Source organism: Macrotis lagotis, chromosome 5 (assembly GCF_037893015.1).
Source record: "Macrotis lagotis isolate mMagLag1 chromosome 5, bilby.v1.9.chrom.fasta, whole genome shotgun sequence".
Taxonomy (NCBI): Eukaryota; Metazoa; Chordata; class Mammalia; order Peramelemorphia; family Peramelidae; genus Macrotis; species Macrotis lagotis.
Genome location: NC_133662.1, coordinates 242211909 through 242230728, shown reverse-complemented (window position 1 = coordinate 242230728; position 18820 = coordinate 242211909). Strand labels below are relative to the sequence as shown.

The 18820-nt window shown below is 48.4% G+C and overlaps 2 protein-coding genes across 2 annotated transcripts; one reads left to right on the top strand and one right to left on the bottom strand.

The window, feature by feature from the left end:
* Positions 1 to 73: 73 nt before the first annotated feature.
* Positions 74 to 2813, top strand: LOC141490154 (diazepam-binding inhibitor-like 5). Its single transcript, XM_074190404.1, has 3 exons — positions 74 to 262; positions 816 to 1116; positions 2417 to 2813. The coding sequence occupies exon 3, from the start codon at positions 2432 to 2434 to the stop codon at positions 2693 to 2695; it is 264 nt and encodes an 87-aa protein (XP_074046505.1). The 5' UTR covers positions 74 to 262; positions 816 to 1116; positions 2417 to 2431; the 3' UTR covers positions 2696 to 2813.
* Positions 2814 to 8544: 5731 nt separating this feature from the next.
* GLOD4 (glyoxalase domain containing 4) lies at positions 8545 to 18767 on the bottom strand. The gene is made up of 9 exons (XM_074189154.1): positions 18624 to 18767; positions 17658 to 17707; positions 16062 to 16182; positions 12722 to 12866; positions 11768 to 11904; positions 11581 to 11667; positions 10975 to 11088; positions 10798 to 10884; positions 8545 to 9770 (listed from the first exon to the last, which is right to left on the bottom strand). The coding sequence occupies exons 1-9, from the start codon at positions 18732 to 18734 to the stop codon at positions 9705 to 9707; spliced, it is 918 nt and encodes a 305-aa protein (XP_074045255.1). The 5' UTR covers positions 18735 to 18767; the 3' UTR covers positions 8545 to 9704.
* Positions 18768 to 18820: the final 53 nt, after the last annotated feature.

The window sequence follows — 18820 nt, the reverse complement described above, 5'->3', positions numbered from 1 at the left end:
CGCCAGCGCACAAAGGGGCGCGCGGCCAACCCCGGCGCGCGCCCGCCCGGCCCTCAGTGCCCGCCCCGCCTCCCGCCCGCCCCGGCCCCCCGGCCCGGCCCCCCGGCCCGCACGCGGCGATCGCGCGGCGCCGCCCCCTCCGCCCGACCAACGAGACCCGCCGCGGCCTAGAGGGGCTCCCCTCCCCGCCCCGCCCCCGCCCCTGCCCTCCCCGCCCACAGCGCCCCCTGCCGGCCCGGACCGTCCGCCGAGGAGTCTTCGGGCAAGTAGCCTAGAACCCCCCAAAGTGACCCCGCGGACCCCCCAGCAGAGCGCCCCCGGAGGCGGGGCTCCAACAGACGCCCTCGCCGGAGCCACCCCGCGAGCGGGCTCCCCAACAGACCGCCTTGGCACCGAAGAGCGCCCCCTTAGAGAGGGGGCCCCCAAAGACACGCGGCGCCCCTAGAGTCCCCAATAGACGGCTCCGGCAGTAGGCACAGACGGTGCTCCAATCGGACACCCCCATAGTCACACAGAAAGATGCCCCACAGACTGCCCTCCCCAATAGTGCCCCCAAGAGACGCCCCATACACAGACCCTCTCCCACATAGCGCCTCCCTAGGTCCAGCGGAGTGCCCCCATGGATACCCCCCACCGGGTGCCCCCAAGGGACCCCAACATAAACAGTGCCCCTTAGGACATCCCTCCCACAGCGGTGCCCCCACTGACGGAAGGGCCCCCAAGACATGTCCCGACGGCAGCTCCCCCCAGTCCCTCAAACCTAAGATCTGTTCTGGTCCCCCACATCACCAGTCCCCTCCTCCTTCCGCCAGCAGCACCCCGAAGCTGAGCTCCTCTGCCAAGGCGGTCCCTTTTGGGGGGTATCTCTGCCTCCACCCCCCCTTTGCCACACCACGCCTCTCCCCGGGCTCAGGTGCCCTTCCTCAAACCCTGATTCTGGGGCAGGACGACCCAGCCGGGCAGCCAGGCCGTGCCCTTCCTCCTCGGGAACCTGCTGGCAGACGGAGCCCAGGTTTCCTTTCCCCTGGACACCCGAGGCTCAGAACTTGGGTCTTTCGTTGTTTTCCTCTGGTACCAGACATGGTCTAGACAGAATCGCCAATTGTTCACTTTATGGTACTTTTTCCCCTTTGGTTTTTTTTCCCCAAGGTAACGGGGTTAAGTGGCTTGCCCAAGGCCACACAGCTAGTCACATTTGAACTCGGGTCCTCCTGACTCCAGGACTGGTGCTCTATCCACTGTGCCACCTAGCTGCTCCTTTATGGTGCTTTTATAAACTTTCAAAGGGTTTTATTCTTGCAGAAGGGAAAATTCCATGGGCTACTATTAGTTCAAGTGATTTTACAGCTGGAGAGGGCCACTGATAACCCCTTGCTTTCCCCCTCACTCACATTGGGGTGTTTCCTAGGCCTTCTCTTTTCATTCCTTTAGATGAATTCAGTCATTAAGGGGCCACTGAGTTACAATACAAAGATTCTACAATGTAGAAAACATTAGGCAAAAAGTCTAAAATGAAGTAGAGGCCTCAATTGCTTGGGGGGGGGGGTAGGGAGGGAAGGGTATATATATTTAGGCCTATGCACTTCCTGAGGTGCCCCCAGAGATACTCCCCAGACACCACATGCCCTCATAGAGACGACTTCCCCCAAAGATATAGGGCTGATGTGCCAGGCACTTCAAAATTGTGATCTCATCAACCCTGGGAGGGCAGGGGTTCCTGTTATCATTTTACCATTGAGAGGCCCCCAGAGTCTCACAGTTTAGTTCCGAGGCTGCACTTGAACTCAGGCCTTCTGGTCTATAATTCCTCCTCCTATCCACTGCATCACAGAAACCTCAGGATTAAAAGGGGGGGGGGGGAAGGGGAAACATTTTAGTGTTGGAAATAGAGAAAAGCAAAGGAAATAGGGGTCCTCAGGGTTGGAAAGTCCTCCACCCCCCCAGACCCTCTTTCAGCCCTACCACACTGTACCTGCTCTGCTGGTACCCTGAATTTCTCTCTAGACTTCACCCCCCCCCCACATAAGCATTTTCATCAAACCATAATAACGTAACCCCCACAGTGCCACCCCCCACCATGGGAACATCATGTGCCCAGTGGCTGACTGATTTTCCCTCAACAGTACTGAGGAGACGGGGTCACAGAGAACTTTCTTAAGGATCCTTTCACATGCATCATTAATGACCTTAGGTTCTCTTCTGCCATACCATGCAACTCAGCTGCCCAATGTCAGAGCTCAGCTGGCCCCCACTTCCCCAGCCCATTCCATGTAGACCCCATTGGCCCCTCCCAATACCATACCACACAGCCACTTGGGTCCACTTGGCTCAGTCACAGTCCTTTTGAAATCTCTCCTCCTCCTGATGACCAAGTTTTCCCTCTCCTAGAACTAACAAGTGGGTTCTCCACCTACAGAACCAACAGTGACCAATGGCCCAGGTAGAATTTGAGCTGGCATGTGCAACAGTCAAACAGCTGACCGGACCGGTGTCCGATGAGGAGAAGCTTATGGTGTACAGCTACTACAAGCAGGCCACCGTCGGGGACGTCAACATCCCCTGCCCAGAGGTCACTGATATAAAAGCCAAAGCCAAGTGGGAAGCGTGGAACTGCCGCAAAGGGATGTCCAAGGTAGATGCCATGCGGATCTATGTCTCCAAAGTGGACGATCTGAAGAAAAAACTCACTTGTTAAGATCAGATTTTCCCAGGAGGGGGAAGAACCAACATTAGTCTTATTATGGAGGGCGACTAAATTCCTTTAAGACCATAGGAATTTGTAGCTAGGAATTAATAAATCGCTTCAAAAGGCATTCTGTGTGTGGACTAATGTGATGATGGGGAGCAAACACTGGGTTGACTGGGGGGAGAGGGCTGATGGTCATCCCTGGTCTAGGTTTGGTCTCTACAGTGGTTTTTGGGAAACCTATGTTATGGGGAAACCGAATTATGGGTGATTGGTAGGCAGATTATTGACCGTTTTGCCCCAGTCCTTTGCACACACATCCTAATAGTTTGGCCCTTTTGTCCTTACTTAGATTAAAAGAAAATTGATCCTTTTGTCCCTCAGTTTACAAGTTGACCCTCTCGTCCCTCACTTTAAGGTCTGTTTGCTTGGCCTGCCCCAAAGGACATAAGTGGTGAGGATCAAAATGATAGATTCCACACATAAATGTAAAGTCATTTAGGCTCCCACTTGGTAGGGGGAAGAATATTTTTTCCAATTACATGCAAAGATTTCAGCACTCATCCTTTTGTAAGCTTTTGAACATATTTTATTCTAACATCTTCCCTTTCCTCCCCCTTCTTATGACTGTGAATAATATATCTGTTGTATATGTAAAATTGTGTACGAATATGTACCTATTAGTCTCGTGAAAGAGAGCTAGGAGGAAAAGAACCATGAAAGTTTAAAAAAGTGAACATTGCTTTGCTCTTCATTTGGAATCAGGTTTGTCTCCAGATGTGAATGGCACTTTCCCTAACGGATCTCTCAGAGTACTGTGCACAATGTTCTCCTGGTTCTGCTCACTTCACTCAGCATTCCATTCTTCCACGCCTTTCCAGGCTTTTCCAAAGTGTGCCTGCTCATTTCAGACAATAGCACTCCTTCACATAACTTGTTCAGCTGTTCTCCACTGAGGCATTTGGGGAGAAGAGTCTTGTCCTGAACATGGGATATGGGACAAGAGTCCCCATTAGCCTCCACATTTTCTTGTTCACTTGTTTCACTTTCCATGACTCCAATCAAGGTTTCCTTGACAAAGACACTGGAGTGGTTTGTCATTGTCTTCTCCAACTCATTTGACAAATGAGGAAACTGAGGAACACAGGGTAAAGAGACTTGTCCAGGAGTCACACAGGCTGATGTCCAGGCTCAGTGTTCTATTATACCAGTATGTAATAATCTACTCATAACATTTATTATACTAGATGGCTTCCTAACCAAATTAGTAGTTCAGTCTGGTCAGGAAAATGTGGCTTGTTAGAGGCAGGCGTCAATCCAGCCCAGGCGCAGGAGCTACCTAAGGAGATGACATTCCAGATTTCAGAAGGGAACGAGTCAGCTCAAAGGACCCATCCCCAAACCTGCTCCCCAGCCTTCAAAGGTACCTTTGTGACCGCATGCATCCATTTTCACTGACATCTATTTCTTACATCATAAATATTCCCCCACCTCTCTTAGAGGAACATCCCATATAACAGGTTTTTTTTTGTTTTTTTTTTTTAGTTTTTGCAAGGCAATGGGGTTAAGTGGCTTGCCCAAGGCCACACAACTAGGTAATTTTAAGTGTCTGAGGTCGGATTTGAACTCAGGTACTCCTTACTCCTGACTCCAGGGCATGTGCGCCACCTAGCCGCCCCCATAGTATTTTTTTAAAGAGCAAAAAACATCACAATGGGATAGACACACTGACCATGTCTGAATGTCATGTTAACATTTGTGGACTTCAAACTTCCACAACGTAGGGTGAGTTGAGAGTGTCTTCTCATATAATTTTGTTACATTTACTTCTGATATGGCCTGCATTCATTTGTGCCAAGCCAAAATCTACCCTGGTGATGCAGAGTAACATGGGCATGGGGGTGATGATCAGTTGGAGACCAACTTTGTAAATCTTTTGTTTGCATTCTAAAGGGAATCTTCCTTCCCTTATCTTCTAATTTAGGCCATACCTGAGGGCCTGACCTTCTAATTAGATTGCATTGCTTCTCCAGGGCAGCCAGGAAGCACAGGTCCTGGAAGACCACCTAAAAGGGACCCCTCCCCAAAAGGCAAAATCTCCAGTGAGGGACTTGAGTCACTCTCAGGTCACCACCCTCTCCCATGGTCTTGGGGAGAGGACTTAAGGGGAAGGAGGAAAGGAACTAGTTCTCTTTGACCTTCCAGTTTCATGCTGAATGCTGGCCAGCTAGCAATCCACATGGTTTTCTTTTAAAACTCTAATTTTTCTATCCCTTTCTTAATATGCTGTAACTTCTAATAAATCTATTTTTCTTTCCAAAACCTGTATTCCCGAGTCTGAGTGGCGATTTCTAAAAGGGCAGAACTGAACCCAAGAAACTGAACCCAAATCAGCGGCTACACTGGGATGACACATTTACGCAGATGCCCATGCCCAAGCTGGAATCCCACTACTTCTCCAACAATACGTTCCAGCTGCTAGCTAGGACGAAGAATCCAAAACTTTGTAAAGTCATTTCCAGGGAAACACGTGAAGGTGACCCACTTGCAGCATTTTTCCAAGCTGACCACTGTTGAGATCACAGGATGCCCATAAAAGTGACCAGCTTTAAAAACTCTGCAGGATGACCTAGCTATGGCAGCCCTCTGACAGGTCTCCATGGTGGACAACAAAGTCCAATGCCAGGCCTACTGGAGACTTTTGGAACTGTTTGTCCATCAGAGGACTATACAGGTCCCTTCCCTTTGAGGAGTAAGAAGGCCCAACTCTCCACGGGGCTAGCAAAGCAAGGTGGAGTCCTTGCAGATTCTATGACCAGGGCTATAGAAACAAATGACTTAGCTCTGGTCTGTCTCTTTTTGGATAGAGATTAGGAACAGAGATTTTAAAAATGCTGGGATCTCTTTCAGTGAATGTGATCTGAAAAGCAAGATTGTTTTCAAATGGAATTCTCCCCCATTGAGGGAGAGAACCCTCCTATTTGATCATAAGATCTTGAAAGCCACCAGAAAAGTTGCTAAGGGTCAAGGGTAGATTGGTCACTGTTAAATAAAATAATTACTATAAGTTTTTATAAACTTATCTTCAAGTTTTTTATAAACTTATCTTTAAATTTATCAAAGGTTGATTTTCTGGGCTATTGTGAGGACTGGAATATAAGCTGCCCTCTTTAATCCCTTTATAAATTGCCAAGGGAAATTTTGTCTGACCCTCCTTGAATCAAGAGAATTCAGTCCATCTTTAGACTTCAAAGTCAAGTACTTACCTTGCCCTCCCAGAACTTAAACTCAAAAACAAGTCACCTCTCTCAAGGACAATAGTGTTGTAGAAGGGTTCTCAAAGATCAAATAATAGAATGGTCTCCACCAAATTTAAGGTTGTTGTCTGCTCTTATTATGTTCAGCTCAGGGAGACTGTATCTAAGATGGTCTCCATTACCTAATGGTGGTGGGTAAAAGCCTGGAGAAATCAAACTTTGTGCCTCATCTATTTTTTTTTAATTGTTGTTGTTCTTTTAACTTGTGTTTTGAACTTCTAATTTTAGGTTAAGAACATCAAAATGCTTAGAATAGGTAGGTCATTCCTCTGCCTCCCCCTTTGAAAGCAGGCCTGGGCGGGCCCTAGGTTTGGGGCCTTTTGCAACCCATGGTAGCTATTTAACTCTCCCATCTTCCATGGACAAGTGTTCCACATTTTCACAGGGCCCAGGGTCATGGAAATGGGATTTGATATTACCCAGTGAGCCCACGCCCTCTGTTCATTGGGCTGGGAGGGGAAAACAACCTTGACAGGATTCCACATTCAACATGCAGATCCATCAAGGACCACTAAGAACTTAGCAATATATGGCTCATGGAGACTCTGTATTGCTGTGGGGGAGAGCCAGGTTAAAGAAATGGGGTTTTGGGAAATTTAAACTAGCTAAAGGTACTTAAAACAGAATGTTAAATTACCAGATAGACCATATTAGAGAGTTCTTTCTTGACCTTTTGAATAATGTCAGCAGGAAATAGCTTTGATTTCACCTTTTGATTCAGAAGTGGCATGGGATTGTGGAAAATTGGATTCTGGGGGGCGGCAAGGTGGCACAGCGGATAGAGAACCAGCCCTGGAGTCAGGAGTACCCGAGTTCAAATCCGGCCTCAGACACTTATTAATCACCTAGCTGTGTGGCCTTGGGCAAGCCACTTAACCCCATTGCCTTGCAAATAAAAAAAAAAGAAAGTTGGATTCTCAGGACCATGACGATGTCAGGGATATCAGATGAGCAGCTCTGGGTGTGTGAAGGAGCAAGTATCAGTTAAATGCCCACAACGTGGCATGGTACAAACATCTTCATCTAAATCTTTACGATCCCTTTGGAAAGATAGATTTCCATTTTATAGTTGAGGAAACTGAGGTAGAGGTTCAGTGGTTGGCCCAGAGGCTGAATTTGAACTCAGGTCTTCCTCGTGCCAGGCCTGGTTCTCTAACCACTTGCTCCATCTTTTTTTTTAACCTCTCAGTGCTCTAAGGTAGGGGTGTCACACTCAAAAACGGGTCCCTATTGGTCACATGTGGACTTAGAAAAATAGCAAATACATTTTAGCTCAGTTCTGCTCTTGGGAGTCAGTTTGCTCTTCAGTCACTTGCAAAGATGATGATGACCTCTCCTGGTAGCCTCCTCACTTGGGGAACGCTGGATGCCAGTGAAATCATTGATTCAGTTCCTCCCGATAATCCAGATATCTGTCAAGAAGACACTTGGATCCTGAGGTTCTGTCACCAAGTGTTGGCTTTGTGCCCGTGCCTATTTGATGAGCTGGAATGGGTTTCCTAGAGGGGTTGGGATTGTGGGGGGGGGGGGGGAGCAGAGGCTTTTCTCCCTGGATGTTTTTAGGCAGATTAGACAACCATTTAGGGAATTTTACAGCTGATTTCTTTTGGGAATGGGTTGGACTGATTTCTCAAGACAGAACTGTGATTCTTCTGTTAAGAAATTTGGAGCCCACAAGAAAAAACAAAACAAAAAATTTGTAGCCTAAACTGGAGTGTCTGGCACATTTATTTACTGGCCCATTTATCAAGTTCTTAAAGAATTGTGGGCATGCTTGCTTCTTTCCTCTTCTCTAAAAAAATCACTGACCAATTCAAATTGGGTTTTATTTGTAGGGAGGGAGAACTGCAAATATTACCCCACTTGAGGGTCAATAATGTCTGGCCCTCTCACCTCCAGAGATTCTGAGGATAGGTAGCTACAATCCCTCTTAAACATCTCATTTGATGCTAAATAAAGAGCATTCTTTTGAGTCAACAGAGGGGAACATATGAATGTTTATCTTTGAAATGTATTTTTATGCCTGAACTTGTATGACCAGGGGAGAGAGGCCCATATTTTACATCAAATAATAAAGCTACTCTGAGACCAATACCAAGGAGAATCGATCAACTCCTTGGCTTTTACATCTGTTAAGTATCAGCTGCTTCTCCTTAGGTTAGGAATTGGTTTTATAGGTTCTTTCTGGTTAAAAAATTACTGAGGATCTCAAACTTCCTAGATAAAAAGATGTATTTTAAACCCATATAGAATGAAAGAGTCATCCCATCACTGGAGTGTTAAGCAAAAGGGCTGTGGATTAAGGAGAGCTACTGTCAGGGTATTTCACCATTAGCCCTTGCTGTGGATATTAATTCCCAAGAGCCTTACAAGCTGATCATATTGTATATGGGAACCTGTTGTGCCAGTATGCAGGTACATTAAGAACAGGGGTACTGCCGCAACATATCAGAACCAGTGCACTGACTGGTACACCTGTTTTAGTTTGAACAATTCAGGAGCAGGCTGTTGGGGAAGGAATGAAGGAATAGAATTCACAAATAACTGAAAAAGAAATTTATTTGATAAAGTTTTTGTAAACAATTTCTTTATCCACAGAAAATGCAATCTAATCATTAAGCAGAAGAAACATCAAATCACCTTAGACAGAACATTAGACATGGGGAAAGAAGAAAATGTATACAATCTGTTCTCCTGGAAAAAGTCTCATTTTGCAACTGCTTTCTGAATGTTCAGATAGCTTCACAGTTACAATTCTGTAATTCAGTTGTTAAGTACATTAGGATTGCAGGGATATGTGAAAAGCTTCCCAAGACTAATGACATCCAAAAACAGAGTTCAGGTGCTACTTGGTCAGGGTTTTTCTCTTCATTTCCCAGTTCTGGGCAAGACAGGGCTTATGGTAGTTTAAATCTCAGTATGTGGCTCTGGGATGGGGCTCTTCAGTCAGCCCTCCCCAACCCCATTCTAGCCTCTTTACTAAAGTAATTCATCCTTCACTGCTTTAATTTCTGAATCTGAGTCAGATAAACACATTATATTTTGGGGGCAGTCTTCTCCTTTGTGAAATAGACAAAGCTAACTGTTGTCAGCTGAGTCAATTGAGCAATTAGTTAACCAAAAATCTCCATGTTCAGTTGTACAAAACAGACGTATAAATGCCCCACAAATCACAGGAAAAACTAATTTAAAGTCTGATATTATATAAATCATTTCAATTAATACAATAGGATTGACAATCTGTTTTCCTTTGGCCCCTCACAAGGGACCCACGTGAAGAGGAAGACAGACAAAATAACTTGACCCTTGAGTTCAATGTCTAAAATTCTTCATCCCTTCTCCACCTGCCACTCCTGAACCTCCTACTCCACAGGAGCTCATTACTTTGGTATTCTGTTTGGGTGGTTAACCTATATCCTTCATTGGATGTGACATTTTACAACAGCAAGATTGTTTTAGTAAAGACCACAGAGCTATACCACCAGGAGACTCTGGCATCAGGAATATAGACCAATAGGGAAGGGGTGCTTGAATTTGTGACCAAGATGGTGGACAGAGAAAGGAGGAGATGACTTTGAAATTTAAATTTCATGAAGACCGTTTCCTCTCCTGCAAAAGGCAATTGTAGACTATGCTCCTGGGCTCCCTGAGGAATAAGAGCCCTTGAGAACTAGTGCTGGATGTTCAAATGATGCCTTCCATTATCCAGATGCCTTCTGTATTTTTTTTTTAGCAAACCATTCATCACTTTTGTCTGCTGCCATTGCCTATGCGAAGAGAATCAGGGGAAGATGGTAGTTACAATCAAGGAAATAAAAGAAACTGTCCTCCCTGAACTTGAATGAAGTGCTCCCCAGCTGAGAAGAGTGACTGTTACAGGAGGGGCAATGGGCTGCATGGGCTGAGAGGCGCTACTGGCCAACGGTGCCTCTCCTTTGCCAGTTGTCATACAGGAAATATAATATAAATGGAAAGAACAGCTAACTAAAAACTGGACACCAACCACTATGTAACTATGATGGTCAAGCTGGCCTCTAGAGAATGGGGGGAAGATGTGGCTTACTCCCATATTTGCAGGGATGGAAGACTATGGGCAAGGAACACATTATACTTTCAGACTCATTTAATTTAGTGGTTAGTTTTGTTGAACTGATTTTTTTTTTCCTTCTTCAGAGATGGCTCTCTGGGGAAGGAAAAGGCATGGGCAATCTGAAAATAAATGTCATGTTAAAAAAAGCTATCAATAAGTGTGAAAAATACTAAATGCTTATGAGACTCAACCTTCTATTATCCTCTTAAGTCAAATCGAGTCAACAATCATTTATTAGGCACCTACTGAGAGCCAAACATTGTGTTAAAAGTCCTGTTTCTCAGAGGTCACAGCCTAACGTGAGAGGGGCAGGGGCAACAGGCAAACAGCTCAGTGTATGCAAGCTTTAGGTAGGATACAGAAGAAGGGGAAACCAGGAGGCAGAAGGGACAGGGGGAGAGCCAACCAGATCTGGGGAATAGTGGGGGAAAATGGCTTGAAGGTTCCATAATGAAAAGCTATGAACTCCTTGCTGTTTTTTACAACATGGACCAGTTCTGGGAAAAATCCCTCAATGGCATCTTCCACATTGGCAGCTTGCCGTCAGCCCAATAAAATAACAAACTTGGCTAACTCTGGTCAGCAGAGCTGAAGGCAAGGTATTAGGGCATCCTAATGTGTTTCTCCATCCCAATGTACACCAACAAGTTCTGGAACAGGGGGAGCAAAGGGGGACATGAATTCAGGAGATAAACAAGACTCACATCATCCAATAATTTGTTTCCATTTGGATCCACCTTGGAAAGCTCTCGAAATGCTTCATCACCCACAAAACAAATTTCATGTCCATCCTAAATAGTCAACAAAGAGTAAGGGGTCTGAACCAGGGCAGCCCCCCAGACCTTCCCCGGGCCTGTCCTAGCCCAACTGTTCCTACTTACTGGGTCAGCCAGAATAACCACTTGGACTGTTGCTTTCCCCGGGGTGTCCAGACTAACCAGGGGGGTCAGAATCTTCTGGTTCTCCTTTTTCATCAATGCTTCTATGTCTGGTAACTTAAGAAAGAAGAGAAAGACTCATAGTGGTTTGGGGTCACGAGCTGCTCCTTGCACAAGGTCTCTGCCAGTTAGGGCAAAAGAATGTCAAACGGGGAGAGAACCTTGGCTCCCTCTGTTTGCTTTCAGTATCTTAGCCACACAGAGGATAGCTGGAAAGTGTGACGAAGAAGTGGTGTTCTAATGAGCCCCTTGGGAACGTGGGGGTTGGGGCAGGGCAGGGTGCAATGCTCTTTGTCAAAAACTGTTTGCAAGAGCAAGCCAGAACATCCTGGGAACTCCGCCTGAGAGATAGGGAGGGAGGAGGGGAGACTTGGCAAGGTGGCATGGGTTGTAAAAGCCTGGGACTGGACCAGGTAAGGCCAAAGGCAGGCTCCCCAAGCTCAGGAAGGTTCCAAGACAGAGTCCAAATTCTTGGTGGGGAGGAGACCAAGGGGCAGCAAGGGGAAAAAAGAGTACCTGCAGCATAGTAGCCCTGGGGTCTTCCCTTACCTCCTTCTTCAGACAGGAGAAAGCAATCCTCCCAAAGGCTGTCCCATGATCCACCGCTCCCTTGATGCTCTGTAATTCCACCTTGCACTGAAAGAACCAAGTGCGGTGCAGGTCAGGATGGAGGTTAAACCTGCCCAGGCCGTGGGTAAGGGGTGCTCCTGTGTAGACCTGGCCTGGGGCAGCTCACCTGGCAGTCTGCATAGCCCAGCAGAGCCCTCTGCTGCTCTTCATCCTTCTCGTAAATCGTCATGCCCAGCAAGTCTGACCAGTAGTGGAGGGATGTGCTCAAGTCTGACACAGCCAAGGTCACTTTCAGCACTGGGTCTGTGGATCACAAACACTGGACATCACTTGCAAGGTCTGACCTTCTTGGGGCATCCACTACTGTCCTTCCATCCAGAAGTTCCAGCCTAATGACACTTCATCAAGGGTTTGTGCAAATCCTGTTGCTGGTTGACTTGGACAGTGGTCAGTGTGAGCAAATCAGTCAAGTTGCCTGACCCCCCACGTCTTCCCACCTGGTTCCAGGCACCTGCTATGTCTTCTCAAGGACTGATTAACTTGGAGGGCAAGAGGGCCCCTTCTGACAGCAGGGGACCTAATACTGTAGGAATGGCTGGGAAGGAAGGAAAGGCTGGAAGATGGCCTTTAGGGAACCCCTGCTTTGAGTGAGACCTAGTGGGCTTGGATCTGCCCTGACACTTTGGGTCAAACCCTGGGCCCTGACTCTGACTCCTTTTCTCTTCAAGCACATTGCCCAAAATTGAGGAAAGGCTTAGATGCTGGGTGGACTGGCCCTAGCCACAAGGTGAAGAACAGGCAGCTAAGATGGGGCCAGTGGGCACACAGACCCTCACACATCCAATTGGCTAGCTTAAAGCTGGGAGGTGAAGAGACCAGGGAGAGCAGATGGAGCTTGGAGACAGCCTGGCTCCTAGGGGTGCAAAGCCAGCAGGCAGAACTCCCCCCCCACCCCACAAGTGTCTGATGTGCTCTGCAGCCTGTGATCAGACTCCTCACCAGGGGCTGTGCAATAGTCTTGCAGTCCAGTCCCTCTGGGGTTTTACTCAGGCCTGGGCCTTTCTGAGGTAGGAGGGGCGCTGCTGGGCTTGGCAGAGCCCTTCCTGCTCAGTCTAAGTACCTGATGGGGGCTGACTGTGGTTCTTTAAAAAGAACTTATATCCTCCTGGGGCTTCAGTTTCAAAAACTCCCTCAGCAACCTCCCGGAGCGGCCACTCCAACTTCTTGGCATTAGCAACAGCCTGGCTGGAGACCAGTGTGAGGCCCTGGGACAAAAAACATACCAGGGTTACACCATCTGATCGTTAACCTGATAAGACACTCATTTCATGTACAGAGCAAGATAAGGGAAAACCCTGTGACTGGCAGTTATGATTTCATCTGTTTAAATCAGTTGGCACAGAGGAATTTCCCTCTTCTGATTATGAGCAGCTGGGGGAATTTTCCAGAAGATAAATTCTGGTGAATCTCAGTGTCAGAGCATCTATCAAACGAGATGAAAGGAAAGCCACCCAACACCAAGGGGTTTCTCTCTTACAACTTTCAAAAACGCAAGGGAAAGGATCATACCACTTCCTCTTTTATTCCCTTGAAAGTAGAGACACAAGAGGCTTCTGGTGCAGCAGATGGAGACCCCAAGTTAGGAAGTGCTTGGTCTAAGTTCTCACTCTGACCAGCCTGGGAGTCTGACCTAGCAGCGAGGCCTAGGATGGCAGCTGCTGAGCCAGCCTCATTCTCCTTTACTGCTTATTATTTAGATGGCCTGTCCTGATTCTAGATGCTCCCTGAGACTTTCTCAGGCTCCTACTCTTCCCTTGGTGACAGTGCCAGGCCCCCCAGTTTCATAATCAGCAGCATGAAGACAATGAAGCTACAGAGCTGCCTCTCCAATGCTTCCTGTACATTTCAAAAGGGATGGTCTGGAGACCCTTGTTATTGTTTCCCCAAAGCTTGCTGTCTCTAGACAGGTTTGCATCTGGGGTGCACTTCTTGGCACCTCTCTCCCCCTCTCCCTCCAGACTATCCTGTATTTAGTCTGAAACAGCTCAGGTCCATCCTGGTGGTGTCCCCATTCAAATGGGAGCTGCTGGCTTCATGCCTTGCATCCTCTACCAGTCATGCTTAGCACCTAAGTGGTGACTGTGATGGATTCTTTACCAGGATTTCCCTCAACCAATGAAATCAGTTATCACAAAAAAAGAAAATGCAGACCAACGATTTCTGGTCACCACGTAATTTTTTTTTGCAAGGCAATGGGGTTAAGTGGCATTCCCAAGGCCACACAGATAGGTAATTATGAAGTGTCTGAGGCCGGTGCTCTGTCCACTGCACCACCTAGCCACCCCAACCACATAATTCTTAAGACAAGCAGGGCCCTGGTTCTACTCTATCCACGCCTCAGTTAGGATGCAGGCAAATCTCACCAGAAGATCAGGGAGATGGTCAGAAATTTGCCATCTTCCTCATTAGTGCAGTTGGGCAATGTCTCGAGGGGCTTCCCTCCCTCTCTGCTTCGGCAAGTCACACAGTTAGGTGATGATTTAAGTCTGAGGCCAGATTTGAACTCAGGTCCTCCTGACTCCAGGGCCTGTGCTCTAGCCGTTGCACCACCTAGCTGCCCCACCTGCCTGCTTTAAAAGAAGTCAGATGGCGGCTGCAGCTACAGGGATGCTGTCAGAAGGGGACTGATGGTCTCCATGGAGGACCATCTGAGGGAGACTGTTCCTAAGGGCTAGGATATTTCTGAATTTCTCTGTAGTTTCTGTCAAATGCCATATCTGCAAATGCTCCTGGAGGAGCTCAAGCCAGGTTGGTGCCACAGCTGTCATGGCCCTCTGGAATGTATGCCCAAGTGCCCATGTTCCTTCAGCTTAGACCAAACCTAGCTCTGCAGCAGAGTCCAAGAGGGATCAGTAGGGTCACTAGCAGTAAGTACTGTCTCGGTTTACAAGGCTAGAAAGGAGTTCAGAGGTCTTCTCATCCAGCCCCTCACTTTACAGATGGGGAAACCAAGGCCACAACACACCTCTGACTCTAAAGGAAGTGCCTTCCCTAGTCCTTAATGGTGGAGGAGGCATACGTGTTTACTATACTATGAGGGGGAACTGTTTCATTCTGTCCTGTATCTCCAGCCCCTCACCCAGGGCCATCCCACAGCAGGAGCTTCATAAATGACTGCACCCAGTGAGGTGGGTTCAACTAGGATCAGAGAGAGACTGGAGATCTGAGAGGAAACATCACTAAAGGTCTCTCAGTTCGGGACCAAGGGAGGTGTGGGGCACAACCCCAAGGCTTAATGACAACTCCCCAGAGTGAAGCTCCTCCCAGGTGAAAAGGAGGCAGGGGGAGGAAGCATCTGGCCCATAAAAAAGTAAAAAGCAACTTAAAAGTCTGCTTCCCTCCTGCCTGCCCTTAGAAGCATAAAGTATGCTTTTACAATTAAAATCAAGACCTAATGCTGCCTCTCTCTGCAATAGCTATTGAGCCTGAAGAAGAGAGGGCTTGGGGTGGGGTGGGAGGGTGTGCATACTGGGAGGAGGGGTCAGGCTAGCTCTCTTCAGCCTCGAAGGGAGGACAGAGGGCACAGAGAGCACTTCTGGATGGTTAGGAGCTGACCAAAGGTGGAAGGGGCTGCCTGGGGAGGTTGCAGTCACCCCTCCTCATTCCCTCCACCCCAAAGCTCTTCATGCAGAGCTGGCTGCTTATTGAATGTGGGGTGTTGAGACTGTCTTTCGGGTATGGGTTGGTGTAAATGACTGCTGGAGTCCTGTCCAAGTCTGATTCTGTGAAATGCAACAATCCATAACCCCACCGACCCTACTGGAGCTTCAGGAAAGAGAGGTAGGAGAAACTGCCTTGCTCTCCCCTTGCCCAGAATGCTCCCCCTACTCACCTCCACTTCTGTGTCTCAATTCCTTCAAGACTTTGGGTAGATGCTATCTTTTCTCTGAAGCCTCTACTGCCCCCCCATCCAGATGCCAGAAGCCTTGGAGCTTCCCTGCCTTGGACTTCTTCTGTGTCTAAAATATGTAGATATTATCCCTTCCCCTCCAGTCAAAGGCAAGCTTCTGGAGAGCAGTGATTATTTCATTTTGTGCTCAGTGCTAGCATCCAAGAGGCATTTAATTGACTGCAGAGAGTATAGCAAGGTGGAGAGAAGGAGAAGAGCTCACAAAGTTCTGGAATGGATAGTAAAGATAAGTGTAGGCACCCTCCTCATTTTTGGAAAATTCAATGGAGAGTTGCCTGAGGCATCCTGGGGAGTGCTTCTCATGCCCCATGGTCCTCCTCCCTTCCTCCTGAGGTGCCTATCTCACTGGCCTGAGAAGACAGGACCAATCAGCCCAGTCAACTGTTCTGGGAAGTTACTGACCCAGCACCTAAATCAAGGTCAGTCTCCCTCCATGTGCTTCCCTCATCTGACTTTGAGAAAAACCACACAGGAAGTTCAGCAGTCTTACCAGAAAGTCGTTGCCAAGCCGGTAGTCCCCAATGCCATAATTGTAGGTCAGCTCGGTGACAAAGTGATTGTCTTCAGGCCCGTAGCCCACCATGGTTTTACTCCACTTCCCGTCATAAGGCCTAGAAACAGAGCCAGTGGAATGACAACAGAAAACCTTGGCACCTAGGACCACTATGACACAGGCAAAAGCTCTTGGGAAGAAAGTCTAGGTCTGAAGTCTTTTCACCCCACAGACATGAGCCTCAGGGGATTCAGGAAAAGTACCTTGTTTAAAAACTGCCTGTTTTCTATATAAACTTTAAAGACCACAGCTTGGGAAAGCTGCCTGAAGATTCAGTCATTCACAGCCTTAAAATGCTAACATTTCAAGTCATCAGCTTGTTACCCAGTTCAGTGTTGGAACCACCAAGGTCTGACTTGTACGTTTCCATAAAAACTGGTCACTTTGGGGGGACGGTTCTTTGCCCATTCAATCAAATGATGACTTCTGTATGCAAGGTACTGTGGACTTGGGACCCAAAGGCAAATATATGAAACCCCATCTGCCCTCAAGGAGCTTCCCATTTCACTAGGGATGGATAACAGCACGTACATAGAAAGAAGAGAATACTAACCACTGGGATGCTCCTCCCTGTCCTCCCCTACCCCCCATCCACATAGAGAGCACTCTGGCCCCTGATGTGAGGTCTTTCAGAGATGGTGGTCTGAGCCAAATCCTAAAGAAAGCAAAGACCCAAAGAGGTGGGGTGGGGATGAATGGCTCATGTGAAGGCAGACAGAGGGCTGTTTAGAGGTGATCTCATTAACCCCCTCATATGACAGATGGAAACAGAGACCCACAGTGGTAGCAAGATCCACCCAAGGTGACCCAAGGAGTCAGGACTGAGTCTGACTGAGACCATGTCCTCTGCCTCAAGCATAGGGCTTTCCCCATGAAACCTTTGCAACTGGCCCTAAAGTCCCTTTTCAGCCTTAACATGAGTCATCTCCTCTTGCCACTCCTTACACAACACTCCAGATCTATTCATTAGCTGCCCAAAATTAGCTGTTCTTATTACTATTTTGATAACTCCATTTCAATAGAATTGATTTCTCTTATAATCCTATGTATTTTAATTTTTTTTTTTAGGTTTTTGCAAGGCAAATGGGGTTAAGTGGCTTGCCCAAGGCCACACAGCTAGGTAATTATTAAGTGTCTGAGACCCGATTTGAACCCTGGTCCTCCTGACTCCAGGACCGGTGCTTTATCCACTGCGCCACCTAGCCGCCCCTTAATCCTATGTATTTTATTTTATGATTTTAAAACCAGGATTCACAGGTTGCTGTGAATCATCACCCTGTTGCCAAAGGGGTTTAGGACACAACAAAGATGAAGAAGCAAAATGAGCTCATTAAGAAATAACATGACCCCAGGGGCAGGGAACCATGAGTGTGGAAGGCTGCATACAATGTCAAACTTGGTGTGCTGGTGACTTTTGTTGACTTTCTTTCTTTCTTTCTTTCTTTCTTTCTTTCTTTCGTAATCATGGATCTCTGGAAGGGGGGAGGGAGGGATATACTGGGTAATGCAAGCCATATATAAAAACAGACGTACCCATTACAGGAAGCCTTGCAGCCTTCCTCGAATTCCTCATGACGCAGGATCTGGAAGGAAATCAGTGTGAGCGGCTAGGCAGTCTGTGCTTTTTTTGTGGTCGAGGGTCCTGCACCCGTCACCCACCTCACCATCCCCCAGAAAGCATTGCTTCTGAGACAAAGCAGTGTCCCCTCTAGTCTGAACTCTTCTACCTGGACCCTGCCCCTTCTTGGTCAGAGCTTTACCTGGATGTGCAGTGGCCCAGGGGCATGGGAAATACTGCAGGTTCATGGTCCCCCAGAATGGGGGGGGAATGGGTGGGAATCATTCTTTGGATGTGCCTTTGTGGAGGAGAGGGGAATATTCAATCTTGCTACCCAAGCTTTTTTTTTTTATAGGTTTTTGCAAGGCAATGGGGTCCAGTGGCTCCCCCAAGGCCACAAAGCTCGGTCATGATGAAGTGTCTGAGGTCACATTTGAACTCAGGTCCTCCTGACTCTACTGCACCACCTGGCCGCCCCACCACCCAAGATTCTTGCACGTCTCTGGGCCTCAGGCAGATGGGGGTGGAGGGGTGGGCAGGGCCACGGCACCGGCAGGGGAGGTCCCAGGTGGAGCCCCAGAGGCCCGGCCAAGCGGCGAGACTTGAACCCAGAACCACTCTTATCACCGGTCCGGCTCGGCGTGGGCGCCCCCGGGGGAGCGCGACCTCAGGAGCACGCGCTGCTTTATTTGGGAAGGAGTTCAAGGTCAGGCGGCTGGTGGCTGCGTGGAGGGAGCCCCGGGTCTGCAAGGCCTGAGTGCAAATCCTACCTTGCACACTTAGGGCTGAATGCCTTGGCCAGATCACCTAGGCCCCGGCCTCAGTTTCCCCAGCTGTAACAGGAGGGGGTGGGGCTCGGCGCTGACCCTTGAAGGGGGGGCTCGGGGGCGTGGTCGAGGCCCGCCGTTGGAGGCGGATGGGGGTCCCCGGCCCGCCGTCACCTTCATGCCCAGCAGGTCCCGGTAGAAGCGCGCCGTCTGGAAGCGGTTGCCCACTTTGAACACGAAATGCAGGGCCCTGCGCGAGGCCACGACCGCCGCCGCTTCCGCCATCTCCCCGGGCCGCGGAGCACCGGCGCTGCTCCTGCTTCCGGCGCCCGCCGATGACGCAACGCCGCCGGCGCCGGCGCGCGCGTGAC

Coding starts and splice junctions, on each gene's coding strand:
- LOC141490154 (XM_074190404.1), top strand. CDS start 2,432: ATGGCCCAGGTAGAATTTGAGCTGGCATGTGCAACAGTCAAACAGCTG.
- GLOD4 (XM_074189154.1), bottom strand. CDS start 18,734: ATGGCGGAAGCGGCGGCGGTCGTGGCCTCGCGCAGGGCCCTGCATTTC. Junction 12,867..16,061: donor GGCTTGGCAACGACTTTCTG/GTAAGACTGCTG, acceptor TTTTTGTCCCAG/GGCCTCACACTGGTCTCCAG. Junction 11,089..11,580: donor TCTCCTGTCTGAAGAAGGAG/GTAAGGGAAGAC, acceptor TTCTTTCTTAAG/TTACCAGACATAGAAGCATT.